The sequence below is a fragment of the Nesoenas mayeri genome, assembly GCF_963082525.1.
Source record: "Nesoenas mayeri genome assembly, chromosome: 1".
Classification (NCBI taxonomy): Eukaryota; Metazoa; Chordata; class Aves; order Columbiformes; family Columbidae; genus Nesoenas; species Nesoenas mayeri.
Window position 1 is genome coordinate 58,220,749 of NC_137541.1, and position 22,594 is coordinate 58,243,342.

The window sequence follows — 22,594 nt, forward strand, 5'->3', positions numbered from 1 at the left end:
TGACTGCTCCCCGCAGCGTGCTGTCATTCACTAAGTTGCCAAGAGTGCACCCCATCCCAGCATCCAGGTGGCATTAAACAGTATTGGTCACAGTACTGATTCCTGTGGGACCTCCACTAGTTTGCTGATCACAGCTCTTTGATTCTGGCAGTCCAGCCAATTTTCTATCTACTTTCTCCAGCCCATATGTTACCAACCTGGCGAAGAGACTAAGGGAGACTGTGTCAAAGGCCTTGCTGAAATCAAGGTGTAGAACATCCACTGCCCTCTCATTGTCCACAGTACCAGGCAGCTCATCACAGAAAGCAATGAAGTTGGTCAGGAATCATCTGCCCTTGGCAAACCCATGCTGGGTGATCCCAGTCACCTTCTTATCTTTCAGGTGCTTTAGAAATAGCTTCTCAGACATTTTGCTCCATAACCTTCGCAGGGACTGATGTGAGACTGACTTCTCATCATCAGCCTCCTTGACCTTGAAGAGAGGTGTCCTGTCTTGCCTTTTTCCAGTCATGACGAACCTCTCTCAGGTGCTTTTGAGGACTTTTGAAGGTGATAGACAGCAGCTTCACAATGAGATCAGCCAGGCAAAACCTTCAGCTCCTCCAGATGTATCCTGTCTGGTCACATGGATTTGTGTATGTCCAAGTGGGTTAAGTGATCCTGAACTCTCTCTTCCCCTGCTGTGGGTGCTGCCTCACTCCCACAGACTCTGGTAGGAGCTCAGTGACCTGGGAGGCCAGGGGACAAGCCTTGCTAGTAAAAACAGCCTTTTCCATGTCTCTTGTCATTAGTCCCCTGGCCCACTGAGCAATAAGCCCAAATTCTCCTTAGCCTTCCTTTTGCTGTTGATGTACTTACAGAAACCTTTCCTGTTGCCCTGCTCCATCTGAACTTTGGCTTTCCTGACTTCATTCCTACACGTGCAAGCAATATCGTTGTTCCTTACAAGTAGCTGGCCTCAGTTTCCATCTTCTGTATGCTTGCTTTTTGTGTTTGAGTTCACTCAGGAGCTCCATACTCATCCATGCTGGCCTTCCGCCACAGTTGCTCAACTGTCTGAACATTGTAATGCACCCTTCTTATGCTCTGAGGCAGCCGCCCTTGAAGATGAGCCAGCCCTTCTGCGCCTCTGGTCTCCAGGGCAATTTCCCACAGATTCTGCCAAGCAGGTCCCTGAAATCTGCTCATCTGAAGTCTATGGCTGTAATCCTGTTTTTTGTCTTGCTCACTCCTCCCAGGATCTGAAACTCTACAGTCCCATGCTCACTGCACCAAGGCTGCCCTTGGCCTTTACTTCATCCAGCAGTTCTTCCTTGCTTGTGAGTAGCTGCAGCTATTTTAGGGTATCAATCTCCAAATAGTTCTGTACCTCTTGTATTTGTAAAATGGAGCTGGAAGCTTTCTTTTGTCTTACGTCAGTGTCACCAGAGGCACGCAACCAGGACATATTAAAAGTGTATGGAAAGGAAAACTAGTCTAAAAATGTCACACTACAGGAAGTTCACTTCCAACTTGGGACAGAAACTTGCATTTGATTTTTAGCCAAATCTGTTTATTTGTCTAACTGACTGCTACAGTTCTTACTATAAATAAATAAATAAATAAATAAATACTGAAATTAAACAGCAGTAAATTACAGCAGGGCTTCCAATTCATTGTATTCTATGGTAGGTGAAGGGTTACTAGAAAAAGAATGGAAGAAGAGGTCAAAAGAAATGGAAATTTTAAAGTAGTTTGGTGTCCCTCATTGATCACACTTTCTTCTTTCACACTTTCGCACTTTCTTCTGCCTGTTTAAGGGGGAATTCATGAGATGGGGAAAAAGAGAACTAAAGTCCTGGTGCCCATCTCTTCTCCCTTCCAATGGGACACATACTCCAGGAGGGACCAACGAGTGCTGTTGCTAGGTGAGCCTTTTCAAACCGGAGCCATGGCTTAGCATGACATGGCACCTTTAGCTCTAGTCCTCTGGCTATTGTTTATAAACAAAGCAATTGTTTCTCCTAAGACTAAAGAGGATGCTGTGTACACCAACAGTTCATAGAATCATAGAATTATTTTGGTTTGAAAAAACCTTTTAAATCATAGAGTCCAGCTGGTAACCTAGTACTGCCAAGTCCATCTCTAAACCATGTCCCTAAGCACCACATCTAAACATCTTTTAGATACCTCCAGGGACAGTGACTCAACCACTTCCCTGGGCAGTTTGTTCCAATGCCTGACAGCTCTTTCCATGAAGAAATTTTTCCTAATATCCAATCTGAACCTTCCCTCATGCAGTTTGGGGCCATTTTCTCTCATCCTGTCTCTCACTACTTAGGAGAAGAGACCAACACCCTCCATGCTACAACCCCCTTTCAGAGAGTTGCAGACAGTGATAAGGTCTCCCCTCAGTCTCTTTTTCTCCAGGCTAAACAGCCCCAGTTCTATCAACTGCTCCTCATCAAACTTGTGCCCCTGCATCACCCTATACTTACCTACTGGTCAGTATACCATTTTTGCTCTGGTGTTGTGTCCTGATTGACAGAACAATGGAAATTATGTTATGTCCCTCAGTGTGCTGCAAACTAGAGTGCATGGAGAAAGAGGAGAATTGGGGAGGCAGGGAACTGGGGAGGTGTGGAAAGGGATTGTTAAAGCACCAAGCCAGAGGCAACGACTGGAATCATGCAAAGCCAAAGTAATCTGCAGAGATGCAACAACAAGTCTCTATTGATTGCCATACTAATAAGCTCACCGAGTTTCTTGTATATTGGATAAAAAGGATCACAGTCTATATCTCCTCTAGCATGTAGATTGAAGCAAATGCTTGGTGGCTCAACAGAGAAAACTGAAATAGAAGATGCCTTTTAGAGGCTCTTTGTAATGCCTTGAAAGGTGAAAAGTTTGGGTGTAGAAACTATTTATAGTATATTTGAATGTGCTATCTGAATTCGTCTCCCACCAGATATTTGGCTTTTACTGCTGTATTTGTAGAAAGAAATGAATAAACTATTCTGGAAGCCTTAGTCTGTCTTTGTTAAGTTTTGCTGAAAGTTTTATTTAAAATGGGTGGTACTCCATTAGAAGAACCATAAAATGTTAAAAGGACATGATAAGCTGAGATAGTTTTCAGACAATTCAGTTGTTTGTAAATTGTGGAGATCTGTAGGGATGGAAACAGTGGAGCTCCTTCTTTGCTTTGAAGGAACTGCAGAATTTGTGCAAAAAAAAAGAAAGTTAAAGGAGAGGTTTATGTAGCTGAGGGTGTGATTTTTATTCATCCTCAATTGCCAGAGAGATAAATAATTACATTATTATGCATGTGACTCTCCACGGTGAACGTTAAACCTGTGTAAAGTATGAGTATTTGTTGGCTGACTGACAAATGTCTCTACCCTTTTCTATTCATGGATTGCACAAGGCAGTGACTCGGATTGTCCAGTGAAGTGCTCTGTGCCTGAGGGAATTTGGTTTACATGCAAGCTAATTGATTAAATCACCTCTTTGACAAGCCAAATAGTACTGATTAGCTAAAGTACTGGTTAACTAGATAAGCAAGCAGAAGAAATACAAAATGTTGATTGCAAGGCCTTGATACTCTATATTTGCACCATATATATACACTATTGTGCACATGTACTGTAATAGAAATACTATATAATTTATGGTTTCTATATCCTGAGCAATTTCAGAACAGATGGGCCTAGACAGTTGTTTTTCTTCTGTTCTTCCTAGCAATGGCACGTTCATTTATTTCTTTCAAAATACAGACTGGGCTATGAGTATCAGTACTGCAGAACTGCTGAAGTAGAGTGTTTGCTGGGGTTTCCTCTCAGGTCCACCTGAAAAGCCAGTGGTGGAACAGTGTGCCACAAAGGCACCAATGTCAGCCCCAGCTCAGCATCCAGGTGCCTTAGCACCTCCACTCAACAGTTTACATTGCCTTCTGCTTCATCCCTAAATCAAATTAGAGTGATAGATTTAACCTGGGACACCCAAAATAGTTTGGGACATGATTACCAAAGAGGCCACTCCCCACATGATGCAGGTGGCAGCAATTGGGTCTCTTCAAGCTCACAGCTCTTTCCTTTAAAAGAAGGGGCTGTGGTTGTAGAGAGTTTTCCCTGCAGCATTCTCAGCCCTGTGGTCTGGCACAGCAAGGATCTTCTGCCTTTGGAGGAGAGGTATAGTAAAAAATACCTTGTGATTACCCTTTGTTGTGGAGTGGCCTTGTTGGGAAGAAATACATGTAGCTAAATCTGGCAAAATTTTGAGATTTTTAAGCTATGAGGACTATGCCTATGTCAAAGACACCTTTCCTTCCAGTACTTTTTGCTGTTGTTGTTGTTCTACATGTGAAGTGTGTTTCTTTCACCTCTCAATTTCTCTCTCTTAAAATTAAAAAGAAAATATTAGCCTTAGTAAAAGGCAAAGGTGTTCCGTGGATTACTTGAAACTGTCACACAAAAATTAAGTTAATGATATCTCCTAATTTTGCAATTTGCTTAAATTGTGATCATGACTGAAAATATCTTAGAGGTTTGAGGTATGTTATTAACACCGATAATGAAACAACTAGTGAAAGATGCAGCAACATCAAAAGATTTTTTTTCAAGTATTAGGAGAGAGGCAACTATCTGTTTCTAAGTGGTTTCAGTCCAGCTCTCCAATAACTCTGTAGTGACTAAAGAATTTTTTACGTAAACATAATGCCAGAAAATTATGTATTATGAAAGTTATGTATTATGTATTTTCAGCTGTCTATAATGTAGTGTATGTATAATGTAGCTGGGAATAAGGAAAACCATAATAATGTGACCTGTTTGCCATTCATACTGTCACCCTCAGATGGCAGAGAACTCCACAGAAGTCTCTTCCCAGCTCTGGGGAAAGAAAAAGAAAAAACAGGAGTTCTTTGGTTTTGTCCAGTTCGGTTTTAAAATTCTCCATCAAGGTGGCTTCTTCCACTCTCCCAGGGAGATCTTGCTGGCAGCAACAGCTTCTGCCTTTGTCACTATATGCAGCCTGTGGTTCAGACAGCAAAGGTCCATCTCAATTCAAATTCAGTCACAGAAACACCTGGAATGGGGATTTACTTCACTCATTAACTACCCCTATGGTAAATCCTGTAGAGCCACGGAGGACAGTTGTGTGACATGCATGAGAAGGTAGAGAGAGCCAAGTGTTCATCCACTGCATAGCTGGCCAGTAGTGCCATTGACCCCCTTTCTTAATTGTGGGTTTCTGCTTGTTTTGGGGTTGGTTTTTTTTGTGTGTGTGTTTCTGTTGTTGTTTGGTTGGTTTTGATTTCTATTGTTGGGAAAGGGGGAATGCGTGTGTGCTTTTTTTCCTGCCATCAAAGTTAGTGACAGGTCTCACAGTGTTGCAGAAAAGCTGCATTGGCAGAACTTGCTGTCAGAAACAAGTTGTCTCTGGTTACTGGCAAGTTATTTGGTGGCATCGTACAGAAGAGGGTGACTTTCAGAAGAAATCTGTGTCTTTGGGAGCAGATTCTCTAAGCAAAGAATGACCAGGCAGTGCAGGGGCTCTCCCATTAATTGAAGGATCACCCCACAACCATACAGTGATTGGTCATGACTGGCACATACTGTATATATAACTGATCCAGATTCAGTTTACCTGCCTTGACCCACCCCAGAGATAGACATTAAATCCTGTAGCTACAGGAGGAAGATGAGCACTCCCCACAGGGCAATTTGTTTTAAGATAGGTGGGATAAATTCCTCTTCACTATAAAGATGACTGTTTCAAATGAGAGACCCAACTTTTCAATGTATAATTAGATAAAAATAGTCTCACTTAAGTATATTGGGGAAGGACAACCTCCTGTGAATGAAAAATTATATATTTTGTCCTCAGCATTAAGTCACTGTCCCAGGCTGTGATCATCCCCTTAAATTTTTCTGAGAAGGGATAATAAAGGAACACAGCCCATTGCTGGTGACCCTAAACATGTTAAGGGAAATGAGAGACTAGCAATAATATGTAAATTATTAGTAAAAGCATTTATGTCACCTTTATGAATTTGTTCTTATAAAATACTTTGATCACTGAAGTCCCTATCTGTGAATGGAGAACCAGGCTATGGTTCTCCATGGGCAAAACAGTGGTTTAATGGGAATGAAAAAGGCAAAAATAAACATCCATAGGACCATGAAGCTTGCAAGGAGAGTTTTTGGATGATACTTCATCCATTTATTAACATGCAGACTAGGGGATATGAGAACACTGTCTGCTGGCACAAAATAATTTTCTTTTGTTCTGTGTTGGAAGGGAACATAAAGGGCTTCTCAAAGTTGTGGCTAAGATCTTAATAAGTGGTTCCAAAAGTAGGGGTATCTATGTCTATAACTAAATGAGCTGATCAGGCCTTCCAAAGTGCGAAGACTCAGTGATGACTGTTGAATCACCAGGAGGCACTGAGACCTGCACATATTTGGGAAAAATAAGCTACATATCTAACTGGGGGAAGGGGGGAGGCCTCAAAATTCAATGCCACTTCCCTTTCTATGGGATTTGTCCAGTAGGATGTATCCCAAGAGATTTCTCCACTCCCTGTGACAGTGAATAGGCTGACTTTTCTGCTCTACCCCAAGTAGCTCTATTTCTCCAGCAGTCTGTGCAGAACAGGTCCTCTCTTCCATGGCTACTGGGCTTTCCATTTTATTCATTCTGGAGGGAAAGCTGCTGTCAGAACAGCCCACTTCAAGGAGGGAAAAGGGAGTACAGCCACCACATGACAAAGCATGAACTTCTAATATTGTTATAAATATTTATTAACAGGTCCTGTGAAAAAAACAAGGAAGATGGTGATCTGCTGTTCTCTCCTCCTCTTAAGTTTGCTCAGTGGGCAACTCAATGCCAATCCTGGAGTCAAAGTGAGGATCACCCAGAAGGGCTTGGAGTATAGTATGTGTGATGTTTTCACGATCTGGTGGTGGTATTGCATTGAATCGTGGTATGAGAAGCAATAGCAATGGAAGGCAATGACCTGATTGCAGGTTGTAACGAATAGGAAGGCTTAAAAGCACAATATAGCAGATCAAATATGCTGCTTGATAGCATGGTACATCAAATCGAGGTTCATTTGATTTCAGATATTGAATCAGTAAGTTCAACTCTTTCCATGAGTAGGAGTGAGATCTGAAATAGCACTGCTTGGTCTCAAATTAAATACCCTCTTCTTTCTGAATCTGTGTCCATCCCATCTCCTGGGCCAGAAGCACGTAACTGTAAACTCCCAGGCAGTATCAAAGGCAACTGAACTGATCACTGTTTTCCTGTAGCCAAGGAGGTTGGGCTGGAAATCCTGAAGCAGAACATGGAGAAGGAGCATTTCCTTGATTTGAGTGGCTATGAGAAGTTTGGGCTTGGTAATGTCAAATACAACATCTCAAGGTAAGTCTTCTCTCCAGAGGCAATTTGTGTTTTACTGAAATTTGAATCTTCTTTTGTGTTCACCCTGACTTGTGAAATACAAACTTTTTATTTTCTCTCCTATGTCGCTCGTCCTCTAGAATACACGTCACTGCTGTTGAATTCCCCAGTGCTTCCATTTCCCTCGTCCCTGGGACTGGGATAAAACTGATGATTGGAAATGCATCTCTAACCATTGATATGAACTGGAACATAAGGACCTGGATGTTGTACGTACAGCCTCATGTGTCCTGGGATTTTTCTTGGTGGAGAATGTAGAGATAAAAATGCAGAGTTTATTTTTTCCTGTGACCTTTCCATGGCAAAGGTGCTCTTTAATAGCTAGTAGCAGTAAGCCAGGAGTACAGACTGGTCCTCAGCAGGTTTGCTGATGGGAGACAGCCCCTTGCCCCTTAGCCATCAGCACTGATAAAGAGCCCATGGCTGAGAAGCACTTTGCAAAAAGTAAAGTATTTGTGCTCTAGCTGAATGTAGTTATCCAACCTGCCAGCTAATGACACATGTAGAAAAACTGCAGTATGGTGGATCACAGTCCAGTACAATAAACCCTCCCAGTGCAGCTACACTGCTAGAAACCCTGTGCTACTCCTCCAAGAGGTACAGTTCAAAAGCTGATGGAAAATGGAGAAGGAAATGGCAACATCCTTAGAGCAGTCTACACACCTTCCTAGTCCCAGGCTGCTTCAGAGGAAAGAAATCCCTTCCCTCTTCTCCACAACTCACATTACCCATATTGCTAAACTGACTGAATTACAGCAGGGATCATCAATTACAGCAGAGATCATTACTCTGATCTGCATTTCTGGGCTTCTGCTGCCAGGGACAGCAAGGCTGGCTGCTTGCTAAAGATGAGGACCTGGGAGCTGAGGGTGGTGGCACAGCAGGAGAGGCGGGGCCCCCACTGACAAGTACCCTGGACTGGAAAGGAGAGCAGGTTGATGGTGGTGACCAGGAACAGCCACCAGCACAGGCTGCCAGGCAAGTCCACAGTGAAGAGGCAGGTCTGAGGTGAAGCCAGGAAGTCAAACCAGAAAAGCACTGTGAGGATTAACTAAGTACAAGGTTGCACATAGGTGTACCTACAACATAGCTTAAGCAAAGACCTGAGCTCCAATGCAGCTCATAAACCAAGGGTAGAGACCCCCAATGAGGCTTTTCACAGCTCTTTCTCACAACCAAGCTGTGAACAACTTGATCCAAAACAACAGCACTTCACCATGTTGGAGCTGGTCTTGAGCATGGGCTGCCAAACCCCTGGGAGGGGTGAGGAAGAGGGCGCAGAGGCCATTGAGGCACTCCAGGCCCTGATGTGGGTTTGTACAGACCCTCCCCAGACACCAGTAGATTAGATCCCAGTACAACTCTCTTGCCCTGTCTTATAGTGGACATATCCCAGTGGACACAGGTCTGGTAACCGGAACTAAATACAATATAAAATCATCTACTTTCCCAAATCCATCATTTTCTAAAACTCCTATCTGGAAATTTGTGTGGAATAGTTGAGTATTTGCAGACATATTAGAATCTATTTTCTTTATGAGCAATGTAATAAAAAGTATTCAGGTAAACAGTTTCATCTTTAGTGAACAGAAAAGTGTCAATTTAAAAATTGAGTCTTGAAAGTTAAGTAAAAATAGTTTTTCAGTTATTTATTTTTACTTTATGCAGTAAAGACAGCGGGAGAGGCACGGTGTACATTTCAAAGGTGTTTGTTACTGCAATCTTTTCAACATCCCTGGATAATATGGGTCATACATCAATATCACTTACCAGCTGCCGGACAACTTCTGGCGACATAGACATCAAGTTGAATGGAAAAAGCGGGTAAGTGGAAGAAATCCGTGTATACTCTGGGACAAAATCACTGCCAATGAATGGCACAAAGACAGTTTCACAAAATAGGGCACCTGTTTTGGCATCTATAGGCACCACAAGTGAAAATCTGAGCCCTAATCCAGTGTTAGAATGGCCAAATTTTACCATTGTCCTTGTATTTGTGCATGTTGTCCCTGGAGTAAAGGATAAAAACAACAGTTCTTGTCAGATCAAGCAATCCCTTGTACTTCTTCAGTAACCACTTCTTTCCAAATGCTGTTCTACTCTTCAACTCCAGGTAGAAGTTAAAACACTTGTACTATGCTTTAAGTACTCTTAGTCATGTGCTATCAAAACTGCACAGAACCAGACTTCTGTCTGTTCTGCCTCTGGTTACAACCCTCTGCAACATTATTTCATTTTTTTATTGTACATCTCTCACTGTCTACACACAATGCTTATCATCTGGTTTTAGGTTTGGGTTTTTTGTTGTTTCCTTGTTTCTACTTGTGTTGGGAGTTCCTACTGCAGACACTACTTACTTATTCCGTGTTTGTACATACATGATGGCAGTAATATGAAGAATTCTTTATTCATAAAGGTGAAACTACTCAGGCTAATTGCAGGGATGCCTAGTGGTGAAATTATCAGCTTTTAAATGGTGGTTCTCTGATAGCTGTAACACTTAAGAGAGCTCCCTTGTGTACTAGAGTATCACACTCAGAGGCCATTAAATTCATGTTCTGCAGAGATATCTGATTTCCTGTTAATGACTGTAGTACTTGACCCATTAATTGCCTTCTTCCTTTCCTCTAGCTTCCTGCATAACTTCTTTATCAAGTATCTGAAGAAACCCATTCACAGGAGACTGGTCACTAACGTAAGCCTTTCAAATTGTGTAGGGGAGGGGTTTAACTTTCACAAGTCAGTGCTGTGAACTTGGCAAAGGAAGAAATAGAAAAATAAAAATAGAAGAAGGAAGGCAAAGGAAGAAATAGAAAAATATAGTCCTATTCTGGTCTGATCAGCACACTCTGTTTTGCCAGCCAGAAATGCTTCCAGATGAAGTGGATGGCCAAGCTATTGACTAGTCCACAGCTAAGTTCAACCAAGGCAGCAGTAGGGCTGGAAAATGTAGTTATTTTCCAATTCCAATGCAGAATAAGTCTCTGCTGGTGTATCTACATCCTGGGTTTTGTGTAATTTTTATACTCAGCAGACAAAACCTATATTGGGTGATGCACAGAGATGTTGCAGTACATCACCTGATATTATGACACATTTAAACTTCATCATATCCAAGAGGTGAGTAGTTCTGATGACAACCTTCCCAGGACCTCTGAGAGGAGGCAGAGCTTGCTATGGCTGTGATTCTGCCCCTGGGCAGGGATGTCACCTGTGGGACCGATGTGAGATCTCCATCTCCTTTTTGCACTCTTAAGGCTGGTGTTTTGTCACCACCATCAGGCTGCCTGTGGCAACTTCCCAGTTTGTTGCCTAAAGACAGGTCTGACTTGGGATTTGCTCACATTGCACCAGGTGGGAACCTTGAGGAATGAGTTAGCTGAAGAAAAAGTAGTTTTGGTGTTTTAACAAACAAATGCTGCCGTGTGTGTCACATAAGCAGACAGATTTGCTGAGATGTGCTGGCAGATCCACCATGTTAATCAGGCAATAATTTGAGTGTACTTTTATACAGTCATGTCCTAACATCAGATCTGGGATTCAGTTGATAGATGAAGACCTCCAATCACTGAATGGTGAGTCATGAGTGAGATCTTTTCCTTCTGCTTTCTCTTTCCGGTTCAGTGAAATTCTGCAGTTTTCTTTACAGCAGCTGGTCAGCAAAGCCTCCAGGAGTGGTGTCAGACCCCCTGATCTGCCTGCTCCCTTGCTTACAGGACCACGGTTAAATAAAGGGAGTTGTACTTTGACAAGAAAATGATATTTCTGAAAAGTCAAGGACTTAGGAGTGATTCTCAACTTGAAACTGTGGCAGTGTGCACCTCGGTTATCAGAAATGCTGCTTAGAGGCCACACAGCACTGATGCTAAGGCAGTTTTCCCTTCCCTCCCATGCTCTGTGTCCTCCTGCACATATAGCACTTTATAAGCTGAAGCTTGCTCACCTAGCCTGCCTGCAACTTTGAGTTTCACTTGCTTATTTATCAGACTTGCCAAAGGCAAAAAGAAAAAGCTCCTTTGTAAAAATCTTCTCACTTTAACCATTTTGGTTTGATTTGCAGGCGTTTAAGACACCCAAAGTGTTGGGTAGATACTGTGTGCAAAACACAAGTACATAAGTGGATCAGGCACACACCTTTCTAGGAAAATATTTGCAAGTTAGAGGCATTCTGGATGCTCTCAGGACTGCTTGACAAGGCATTTCCTTATGCCCTGAAGCACTGGTATGGCCACTTCATTTTTTTTTTTTTTTTTTGTTAAATCAAATTTACTTTTCCACAAACTAAAGAAGGTGCTTTAAAGAAGATGCCAGTAGAAACATCAAGCCTTAGGTCAGAATGCATGTTAGGAGGTTCCTGGTTGTATTTTCTCTACTCTTTGGAACAACTTGTCATTCTCTTTCAGGAACAGACTTAGTTCTAAGTATACGTAAAATTCTTTCTGTGCTTTTTGTAAGACTGGGTATTTTGTCTTGTCTATCATCCTTACAGTCCTAATGCCGATTGATGATTTGGCTGAAGTAGACTACTCCTTAAACAGCTTGCCAGCAGTATTCCAACCATTCATTGACCTGGACTTAAAGGTAATTGCCTGTAGTGCTATTTGCCAAGATTGCTGTGGCTTTGTTGTATGATCCACTTTCTAAGACTGTTGTTCAGGACACTAAGACTCAGTATCTGAGAAGACAGGCATTTCAAAGCACTGTTGTGTTTGTTATTGTAATCATTTTTAACAATCCTCCTGTAAAATGAATTATTTAAACACCACATTCTTTTTTTTTTTTTTAAAATTGTTGTTGAGTTGGTTATAGCAAATAGCAATAAAATTTGACTAAGCAACTTAGAAGAAAAAAGAGAAAGGGAAATGAGGGAAATAAAGGTATTCAACGTTCAGCCTTCTCTCACTGTTGATTAATATCTGGGGCTTCTTTGTTCAGTCAGGGGAAGATGTCTAGACATTGCACTAACTCTGTGTTTGCTGTCAGCTGAGAGAGGAAAGGAAAGAGCAAGACCATGGGAGAAATAGTTAAGGCTCAGGAGAACACCCTTGAAAAAGCATGGGAGCCCAAGGAGTGCTGCTGAGTTTGAAGGCCTGGAAGTTTCTTTCAAATAAAGGGAAAAACCTCCTTCTGTACTGAAACTAAAATCAGACTAGTTCCTAATTCTAGAATGACTTGATTATCATTGTGTGTATGGTGATTTGGTTGAGGGTAGTTATTGTGACCATAGTATCTAAGATGCCTAACTAATTTCAAGATGCGTTATGCTAGGTGCTCTACAAAGGGAGAATGAAAAGACAGCCTTGTCATAAAGATCTTATACTTATTAACAAGAGACAACAGGGAAATGAGAGGTGAGAATGCAAAGGAACAGTAAGCCAGTAGCAGTTAGTATGGTAGACAATGGTCTTGGTACACCAGCTCTGCAGCTGCTGTCAAGCTCTTCTGGTTATTATAGCAACTAGATTTTAAGCAGGGACTTGAGGCAGACTGAAGAGGTAATGCCATGACCGTTTACAAGAGCTACTCTCCCACATAAGATGCAACGTGGGGGAAAGATACAAAGCAAGTGACTGGTCAATACAGCAAGTGAGGATTGAATGGGGAGGTCATCAGCAAAGTAACTCAGTACTTTGTAAGCATTTTGATAGTCCTCAAAAGGCAACACAAAATTTAGACATAAATGGGGAGGAGTTGAGAAAATAGACAAACAGAATACCTGTGAGATTAAACAGAAAGGGGGGGGACACGTAAAAGGGATATGAAAAAGCTTAACCTCTGGGTACCTTCCTAAATTTAAATGAGTTTTACCTTTTTTGCTTTATCTGGATACATTTGGAAATATTAGATGCTAATATTATGGGTAATGCAGAAGACAATGCAAATATATTTAGAATTGTCTGACACGACTTTCCTTTCTCTCATAGTCATTCCTTGTCTATAGAAATTACCAACCTAATTCTGGGTAGAATAAGGTGTTGATTTTTATCTAGAAAAGCCTCTGGTTTTAGGGATCCATCTTGTAAATGAGACCATTGGAAAGCCCTAGGCCATGGTACTCAGATTTAAATTCCTAGAAATAAGGAAAGGAGAAAGTAATGCTTTTCAGTAAGGAGGAGCCTTAGTCATGCTCTTCATTCAATATGCAGACACTTCATTGACAGGCTTTATTTTCAGAGATGGTAGACTGTTTTCCATAGCTGATGAGCACCTCAACATAGATGAAGGTGTCCAGTCTCTGGAACTTGTCTCTACCACCTGCTTGAAAGCACCAAGGCTTCAGAGTGTACTACAAAGCCTGTGTACTTATTTATAGATCAATAGCTTGAGCAAGGGAAATAAAAATAGGATCAATTCTCTGTGCTGGCAGATCCACCAAGTCATGTTGTGGCTCTGAAATTATTTTTAATCTTTGCCAATACTTTTCAGGGGACAGTCTACGCAGCTGGAAACTATACTGGTCCTCCCTATGTGGCATCTCCCTTTGCTATCCTAGACCAAAGTGACTCCATGCTCTACCTTGCCTTCTCAGAGTATTTCTTTCAGACCTCCTCATTTGCCTACTACACTGCGGGGGCCTTCAACATCACCATTACAGAGGAGGTGAGTAGAACACAGAGCAATGGGGGTCACAGTGGCTCAGGTCATCCAAGATGGGGCTTTGGCCTCCCAATTGCCAGTACCTGGCCTTACAAAGCTTCTAACTGGTCTACAAAGTCCTGAGAGAGTACATAATAAACACCAGCAAACTATTATGCTCTTTTATTACACTCTAGATAGATACCTCAGTCCACAGCCAGGAGTGCCAAGTTCCACTGAGTGAGGTACTAAATACTGGCAACTTTGCTACAAAAAATAAGGTTTTTGTAGACCTGAGGTATTGACTTTTCTGAGATGGACAAAAGATTTACTCTTGGGAATTTAGGTGGATCAGTCGCTGTTTTCTGAGCCATCTTTATGGACTGAAAGTACCACAGGGGCCATGGAAGCAAAGCATATGTCAGAGCACAGTAGCTGTGGCTTGGAGGCTAGCTGACTTGGCTGGCCTGTCTCCAGGAGGTCCAGTAAGTCCCAAAACCTATAGATTGCTGCCCAAACTATGATGATATTAAGCATTTGCTTTCCCAGGAAGTATTTTGACATGTATTAAGTATACTGAGTGCCTTAACATTTCTAAAAACAAAATGTACAAGATCAAAGATTCATTGAAATTGCAGTAATAATGTATTTAGAGAAAAATTAACCATAAAGGTCACGTCTGGTAAACTCATTTGTTTTCTCATACATTTTTTTTTTTTTCTCCAGACTTGCAGCTATTTTAATATAAGCACAGAGATATTTGGCAGTATCATCCCTGAGGTGAGTATCATTAATCCCACAAACTCTTAGAAACCAGTTGCTGTGAGTGTCAAACATGTCACTACTGGTGTATCTCAAAGGTTTGTAAGACCAGCAGGTCTCCTGTGCTGGAGAAGTGGGCACATGTATACCTCATAACTGCAGAGCAGATGGGCCTTGTCACCTCCCACCTCCACAACAAGTTGAATGACTTGCACTGTTACCAAAATTGGCCCATAATCCTGCACATCAGTCTGCTCTGGGCACTGTGCCAAAGACACAGCTGCTCTCACCTAACCAATCTAGACAGAATAAAGCTTCCAGTCATGAGTCCTACTTTGAGAGGCTTCTGAGGGGGCCTCAGGTCAGAAAAAGCACCTTTCTCCCACCCAAACCTGCATAATTATCTTTGCTTCACTGCTAGCCCATGACTGACTAGCAGAAAGGAATCCAGTAAAGACCTGGGAAAGGACTGTAGTAGCCACTTGCAGGAAACTGAGCTAACAGATGGGCAGGAAACATTACATCTGTGGAACAGACAAGGCAGATGCACAGGATTTCCGTTTATTTTAGGTGAAGGGCATTAATATAACAGGTCAGAGAATATGAGCATGCATGGCTTCCACCAGCCTTCTCAGACAGAATGAGAAACCAAAAATGAGCATAAGAGACCTTAGAGCATGAATGCCGAGGTTGGATGAAACTGGACTCATGATTTGAAAAACTTCATATCCTTGCTTGCTTCCCAGATGATATTAAATTCCTTCCTCAGAAATTTAAAAATGCTCGTAGGGAAGTCATCATATGGTCTTCTCCATAAAATGTGATGAGCATTGATGCTAATATTCCACCCCTTCTGTTCTAAGTTATTATATTGGTATGCTTACACACTCCTCTTTAAGCAATGAAGTCTCCTCCAAGGACAGTTCAGAGCAGGAACCTGTCTCATGACATGGACGGATCTCTAAGTGAATGACTCCTGAGCTCTTTTATTCTGTGACTTAAACATCCCATTCATGTTGCATTCCTCTCCTGTGCTCCCAAATGTGTATTTGATTTCTTTCAAAGTGATATAGAAGGAATCATATTCCTTGAGCAGAAGGAACTTTCCACTGCATTCCTGTTGTGGCCAAGAATGTTGATTTATCACTACAGAAAACTTCTACTTCCTGCTTGCTTGAAATAATAATATATTAGCAGATATCTTTCAGGTCATCTTAAGGAACTACTTCAAAATTATTGCTTTGAGAACAAGAAAATGCAGTATTCTGATCTGTTCTACAAGACAAGCATTTCTGTCTCTTTTTTTTTTTTGTCTTGAAACTTGCAGGTAGCGAAATATTCAGTTATACCCTACCCAGTGATGTTGAAGCTAATGGCTACTGAAGTACCTATCATCAGCTTAGAGGAGGATTCCTTCACGGTAGAGATTCAGGGCTCCATGGAGGTGTTTGCTGTTCTGCCAGACTCAACCACCCAGTCATTGTTCACAATGAACATAGTAAGTACAACGAACAAGGTGATATTTCACTCAGGATTAAGTATGTTTGTTCCTTCTTTGTGTTAAAACTCTGTACAAGAAACAAAGTGCTGGATTTTAAGTACTTAAACAAGCAAAGTCCCCTTAGTCACAGGTGGTATCTATGGGGCATCAGTTAACCTATAGGACTTCTCCATGGTGAAGAACATTTTCCTTTACATGGACAAAAGTCCAAACATGTAGTGACTCTGATTAACCAAAGTTTTGTTCTCTGGAATGACAGTTCTGCAGGCACGAGTCATGCTTCTTGGCAACTTGTTCATTTAACTGAAAATGTTTTTGATTAGTGAAACCTCATTACCTACATTTCAGCTCTTGTCAGTGCCATTCAGATAAGCGGACATTTACTGTGTGAAGCCTTGCATGGGCCAGGGAGAAAGTTGCATCTGCATTAAGCATTTTCTGTACATAACTGGGAAGATATTTCTGTATTTGTGACTGATTCAAAGCAAGGGTCCTGGGTTTTGTGTATCTGGTAACCCCTGGTTCCTTTATTCTGCAGACAGCCAACACCAGCATCGCTCTGAATATATTTGACCAGAAATTGATGGGATCGCTATGTTTGAACAGGTAATTCAACCTGGGATGGAAACCATTTTCAGCCATTTGGGAAGTGTTAGCAATCCCAACATTAGCAGTTTAGGCTCATGATCAGATAACCATAATTGAATGATTGTTTCCCTGGTGAGGGATTAGATTCTCAAATTCTCTATGTGGCTGTAGAGTTTAGAGCAGTCAGGAAGCTTCTCTGTGACAACTGCCTCAGTCCACAAGGGACTGCCCACCAGCTGAAGATTGCTGCAGGGCAGTGGTTTCATGGGGATTCTCTGCTCCTCACATCTACTCTCCCCTCTGGGCTAGCTAGATGAAGTGTGCAGGGCATCTATGATGACCATGAATCATCTGAGAGCTACCCTCATCCCTCTGTAGCTGGCAAGGCGCAACTGCTTTCTAACCCACCTGTGCAACTAAAGACATGCAGAGAGGTCCAGGACATGGTAAAGAATCTGGATGTCTGCAGTTCCCTTGTGCTGATGTTCTTACAGCATATTCTCCAGCTGAGGCACTGCAACTTCCAAGGGTCAGAAAGCTGGAGACCAAATACTTGGGCATTTAGATATCTAGCATGTCACATTTTATAGAGAGAAGCTCTGTATACCAGGACCTTGCAGCTGGGAATTGGGACCCTAATTTCACAAAAGTCTCTTGAGAAGACAGTTACAGGGTTAAGAATATGCGGAGATGGTCAGGGCACAGAGATGCTAGGAATTTAAGGAGGATAGTGCTGTTAGCATTTTTTTGCAGCAACATTCAGTGAGAAAAACAGTCTAGAGTGTGCTGAGAGCTGGGGTGCTGGTTCTGTGGAAACTCAGAAATCATATTTTAAATACAAGTTTGGATACTTGGATATATACTGAGAAGTATTTGAATTTGTAAACAGAAGCATTAGCAACACAGCCATCAGCAGCAGTACCATATGATGAACAGAATTTTTCTTCCCACCCTGGTAAGGCTCACATCAAAGCATAAGGTGGATGTACCAAAATCCTTGCAAAATGGCTGAGAGCCTGCAGACCTTGATGCTAGCCCTCGTAAAGTCAATTGTTGGTAGGATTTCCAAAATACAGCCCAGAGGGAGAGGTGCACTCACATTGCTGGCTACAGCCCTTCTACCATACTCTTTTGCAGGCGTGCTCAGCAATGCCGTAAGAAAATCACCTCTTTCTATATGAGGCAATATGCATTGTGTAAAATATATTGCTTCCAAAATCTCTTTACAGATGTTTAAAGCCTGGAGCTCTACAGCAGTGATTGCACATGACTAGAATAATGTGTTTATTTATTCTTTCTAGTGACTCATTGTTTCACTTCTTTCCCTCAGGCTCCAATTCTCCCTAGCCCGCTCCAATGTTGGCTTTTTCGAGGTAAGCAGATTGTTTAAGCACATAGGAAATGCAAATGAGGAATATCAGTGATATCAAGGCTAAAGAGTAAGCAGCTATATTCTGTTTGTATTTCTGAATCATTTGGCTTCATTCCTGGGTGGCTCTTTTCCTGTCTTCTGGCAGCCACCTCTCTTCTGTGGACTTATAAGTATATTCTTTGGGGCAGGTTAGCGTTCAGAAGATGAGTTCTGTAGTTCCCCTGACTGCTGTATTGTATTTCAGCAGTAAGCAGAGAGATCTCTCAAATCATAAAGGTGAAATGTACAGCACTAAACTGAACTGTAGCAGCAGCCGGAGTGCTGTGCTGCCCAGGCGATCCCATGCACGACTGAGGCAGAGGAACTTCATGCGGTGCAGTGGAGCTCATCACAGATGCTCAGAATGTACAGCAGGGTGTGAGAGCAAAAATACTGGTCTCAGATGTCTGACATAGTGTAGTTGTCGGCTTACAGGGGAAAACCCTGCCTCCGCAGAGAGTCATTTAATTCTGAGTATAATCAGTCAGTTCTGAGTACCAGAGGAGAAAGGATTAAAACTGTTCTGGTCCTGCTTTGCTATTGGTGATAAATTATCTCACAAATAAAGGGAACGGATTGTTTTAAATGAAAATGTTGTCCAAGTGTGATGAAAGCCATTTGCATTTTGCATCTCACTTCCCTTGCATCATTCCAAAGACTTATGATCCAAAGTTCATTTGAGTTTGACTCTTTTGGGCCAAATGAGAGCTGAAAAGTGAACACGAGCCTACTAACCCCATCCAGGATCAGGGCATGATAGTTCTGCTACCAGAAAGTGACGGCAAATGCAATTTTCTCTTCTGTGGCAGATCTCACTTCTGGAGAACATCCTGTCTTACATTTTACAGACTGAAGTAATTCCATCAGCTAATGGTAAGGCTGCATTTCTAAGCTAAAAGCTTCCAGCAGAGTGGGTGATTCTAGGAACTTCTACTGACTTTCTGCTTAAGTTTCCAGTTTTCATTAACTTGAGTGGAAAATGACTGTTCGCCAATAAGCAGTGGAAGGGGGAGATTGATTTGGAGGGGTGTAAGTATGTCCTCTCACAGGCACTGTCCTGCAAAAAAGCACTTGGAAACGCATAATTCACCTACCTTCACCTCACTCAAGGTGGCCGTGATGTGTCAGTGAGAAGCGTGTCTCTCTTGCCTGCACACCTGCCTGAGGCCACTGCATGTGAAACATATTCCTCTTTGTTAAACCAGCACAGGTCTTTTGCCTCTCATAAATCTTACTTAAGGCCACAGAGGGAGATAGAGCTTTGTGGCAGCCCTCTGTACGGGGATGAACTTCGCCTTCCTTAACTAATGGAGACAAATGGGAACAGGTTCTAATGATGCTAGAGCTGTGCTAACAATCCTCCGGGTCACTAGGGACATCTCACTGTGTGTGTGATATATGAATGTGAAATGCTTTGGCTTGGCTGCAACATTCTGCCAAGAGAAAAACATCTGTAATTCTTTTCCCAGCTGGTAAATGAGCATCATATCTACCTCCCAGTGTTGCTTGTGAAGACTAAGAGGTTAATTTTTGAAAATGGCCTAGAAATCTCTGGACAAACAGGGTTTTTGAAGGGCAGGTATCTTATTTTTCCAATGCATACCTAAATCACTGTGTTTGTCTCTTTTAAGCTAAACTGTCAAAAGGGTTTCCTCTTCCCAATCTGGCCAATGTTACCTTGACGAGACCTCACATTACAATTGTACAGGTGAGATTTTGACACTCTTATGAAAAGGTTATTCCTTTTTTTTCCTATTTTTCCTATTCCTATTTGAAAGCTAATTCTGTAGTCTCCACTTCCAGTCCCAGGCTATTGGTGATGGTCAATAGGAAGAAAGACAATTCTTCTCACTTTCCATAGATAATAATGTTAGACTGTGATGGGCTGTTCTATGCAGGTTCCTTGGTCTGTATGCACTGACACTGGGGGAAGTCTTACGGATAAGTTTAGATTAGATGGCTAACTCCTAAATAGCTCAAATTAGGTAAAAAATAATCCCAATTTGTGATGCTTGCCTAGTTGCCTCAAGGCTCAGATGAACTTTCCTGTGTGAGCTGTATGATCTTTAGGTTGTTTTCCTAAGGATCCTTTCTGTTGCTAGTGTGGTGGAAAGGGATAGCATCCAGGGAAAGATGGGGCTCTTTTGCAAGGTTCAAAGGACCAGAGTTTAATATTTGTTACTTCCAAGGCTCAGCTGTTTTCAGAATATTTTCTGACCTTTAACACCAGGATTAAGTTAAAATTAAAACCAAACCAAACAAACAAACTTCATTTTGTAATTCATAGCATTTCACTGACTGTTCTCCTCCCCACAGGGATACATCTTGATTTCTACTGATGTCCACTACAAGCACTAAAGGAGAAGACCATTTAAGTGTGACCTTCAAATCAAAAATGTGATTCTAAAGGCCAAAAAGTGTCCAGTTCTGCTAAAAAATGTTAACTTCAGCTCTGACAAGGGCAATGTTGCCCCTGTTGGGGGCGAGGGGGATACAGGGAGGCAAAGAAAGCTGATGGAATCGTTAAGCAGTACAGTGGAGGAGAACATATGATGCATGTTTGACTTTATTTATTCTGGACTTTAACTGATATTAAAATGTTTTTAAGATTAATGCCTTTCTTGAAATACAGTATTGTCTATACACTTCCAGAAAGGTTTCTTTTCTCAAAAGAAGGAAAAGTACATTGTCAAAAAGCTGATAGGGCAGGCATACCTCCTAATCTGTTTCTACTGTAATGATCTGAAACAACTTCCTTCTGAACATGAGGCACTAAACATGAAGCAAGCCCTCCCTAGCACCACATCAGACTGGGAGCTGTCCCAGTTACAATGGGAACTAAAATCCTAGCAGTGTCTTAGCTAAATTCTTAATATAAATCTTAAGAAAGATGCAGAAGTAACCCAAGAAGAGAGACAAAGTAGCAGTACTACTGCCTCTGGTAGTCCTCCTCCTCCTGTGACTCTCCATTCGTTGTGCCTGCCACATCCCCTGTCTAGTATTGCTTGGCCAGGTTAGATACATTTAACTCCCTGAATGTTTCTGTTTAAGACTTAGAAGTTCAATCCTCCACTATCTTTGTTGGTGTTTCTCTAGATTGAAATAGATACTTTACTACTTACTTCATTTTATGTTGCCTTACCTTTTTTCTTTCTACCTCTTCTTTTTTTAATACTTTCTTAATTAGCATGCAAATCAGCTCTGCAGAGGACTGTGCCTGCCTGGTAATGATTAGGTGCTTATACTTTGGCCAAGTCTAAAAAGAAACCAGGCTCAGACCTCCCAAACTAGCACCAGCAGGGAAGAAGTAAAGGCTGTGATGCTACATCCCACTCTTTTGCTGCTTTTGTGAGCCCCAAACTGTCCCTACAAGAAGCCCCATCCACTTGGTGTGATGACTTAAACCCTCACCATACCCATGTTTCTTCACCAGGAGCCCTTTTCAAGCCAAGTCTGTACAGTGAAAAGCTGTTTTCCTCATAGAATCATAGACTTATAGAATCACTTTGGTTGGAAGAGACCCTCAAGATCATGAAGTCCAACTATAACTTACCTCTGGCACTAACCCATGTCTCTAAAAACCACATCTACGCATCTTTTAAACACCTCCAGGGAAGGTGATTCAACTACTTCACTGGTCAGCCTCTAAGCCTGTGTTCAGTTTTGGGCCCCTTGCTACAAGAAAGATATTGAGGTGCTGGAAAGAGTGTAGAGAAGGGCAACAAAGCTGATGAGGGGTCTGGAGTACAAGTCTGATGAGGAGCAGCTGAGGGAACTGGGGCTGTTCAGCCTGGAGCAAAGGAGGCTGAGGGGAGACCTTATTGCTGTCTGCAACCACCTGAAAGGAGGTTGTAGCATGGAGGGTGTTGGTCTCTTCTCCCAAGTAGCAAGTGATAGGATGAGAGGAAATGGCCTCAAGTTGCACCAGGGAGGATCAGATTGGATGTTACGAAAAATTTCTTCATGGAAAGGGTTGTCAGGTGTTGGAACAGGCTGCCTAGGGAAGTGGTGGAGTCACCATCCCTGGGGGTGTTTAAAAGGTTTTCAGATGAGGTTCTTAGGGACATGGTTTAGTGCTAGAGTTAGGTTAGGTTACGGTTGTACCTGATGACCCTGAGGGTCTCTTCTCAACCGAAATGATTCTATGCCGTGGCCCCATGGCTACCCCGTGCATTGCCCAGGCTGCTCCAGCGCGGTGCCTGTGGCACACGGGCCATCGGGATCACCCGGCGGCGGCCCGACCCTGCACCTCCGCCTGGCTGCAGCATCTCCGGGCCTGGCGGCGTCACGCCCTGTCCGGCCTGAGGGAGAGGGGG

General features: G+C 42.3%; 1 protein-coding gene across 1 annotated transcript; it reads left to right on the forward strand.

The window, feature by feature from the left end:
• Positions 1 to 509: 509 nt before the first annotated feature.
• Positions 510 to 20,636, forward strand: LOC308037523 (bactericidal permeability-increasing protein-like; the record flags this gene model as incomplete). The annotated part of the gene is made up of 17 exons (XM_080339354.1): positions 510 to 645; positions 1,239 to 1,319; positions 6,787 to 6,912; positions 7,290 to 7,401; positions 7,521 to 7,649; positions 9,109 to 9,264; positions 10,072 to 10,135; positions 10,955 to 11,015; positions 11,930 to 12,021; positions 13,867 to 14,040; positions 14,743 to 14,796; positions 16,106 to 16,276; positions 16,818 to 16,885; positions 18,198 to 18,240; positions 19,088 to 19,151; positions 19,910 to 19,986; positions 20,595 to 20,636. 17 exons carry the CDS (start codon positions 510 to 512, stop codon positions 20,634 to 20,636), a joined length of 1,650 nt encoding a protein of 549 aa, XP_080195480.1.
• Positions 20,637 to 22,594: the final 1,958 nt, after the last annotated feature.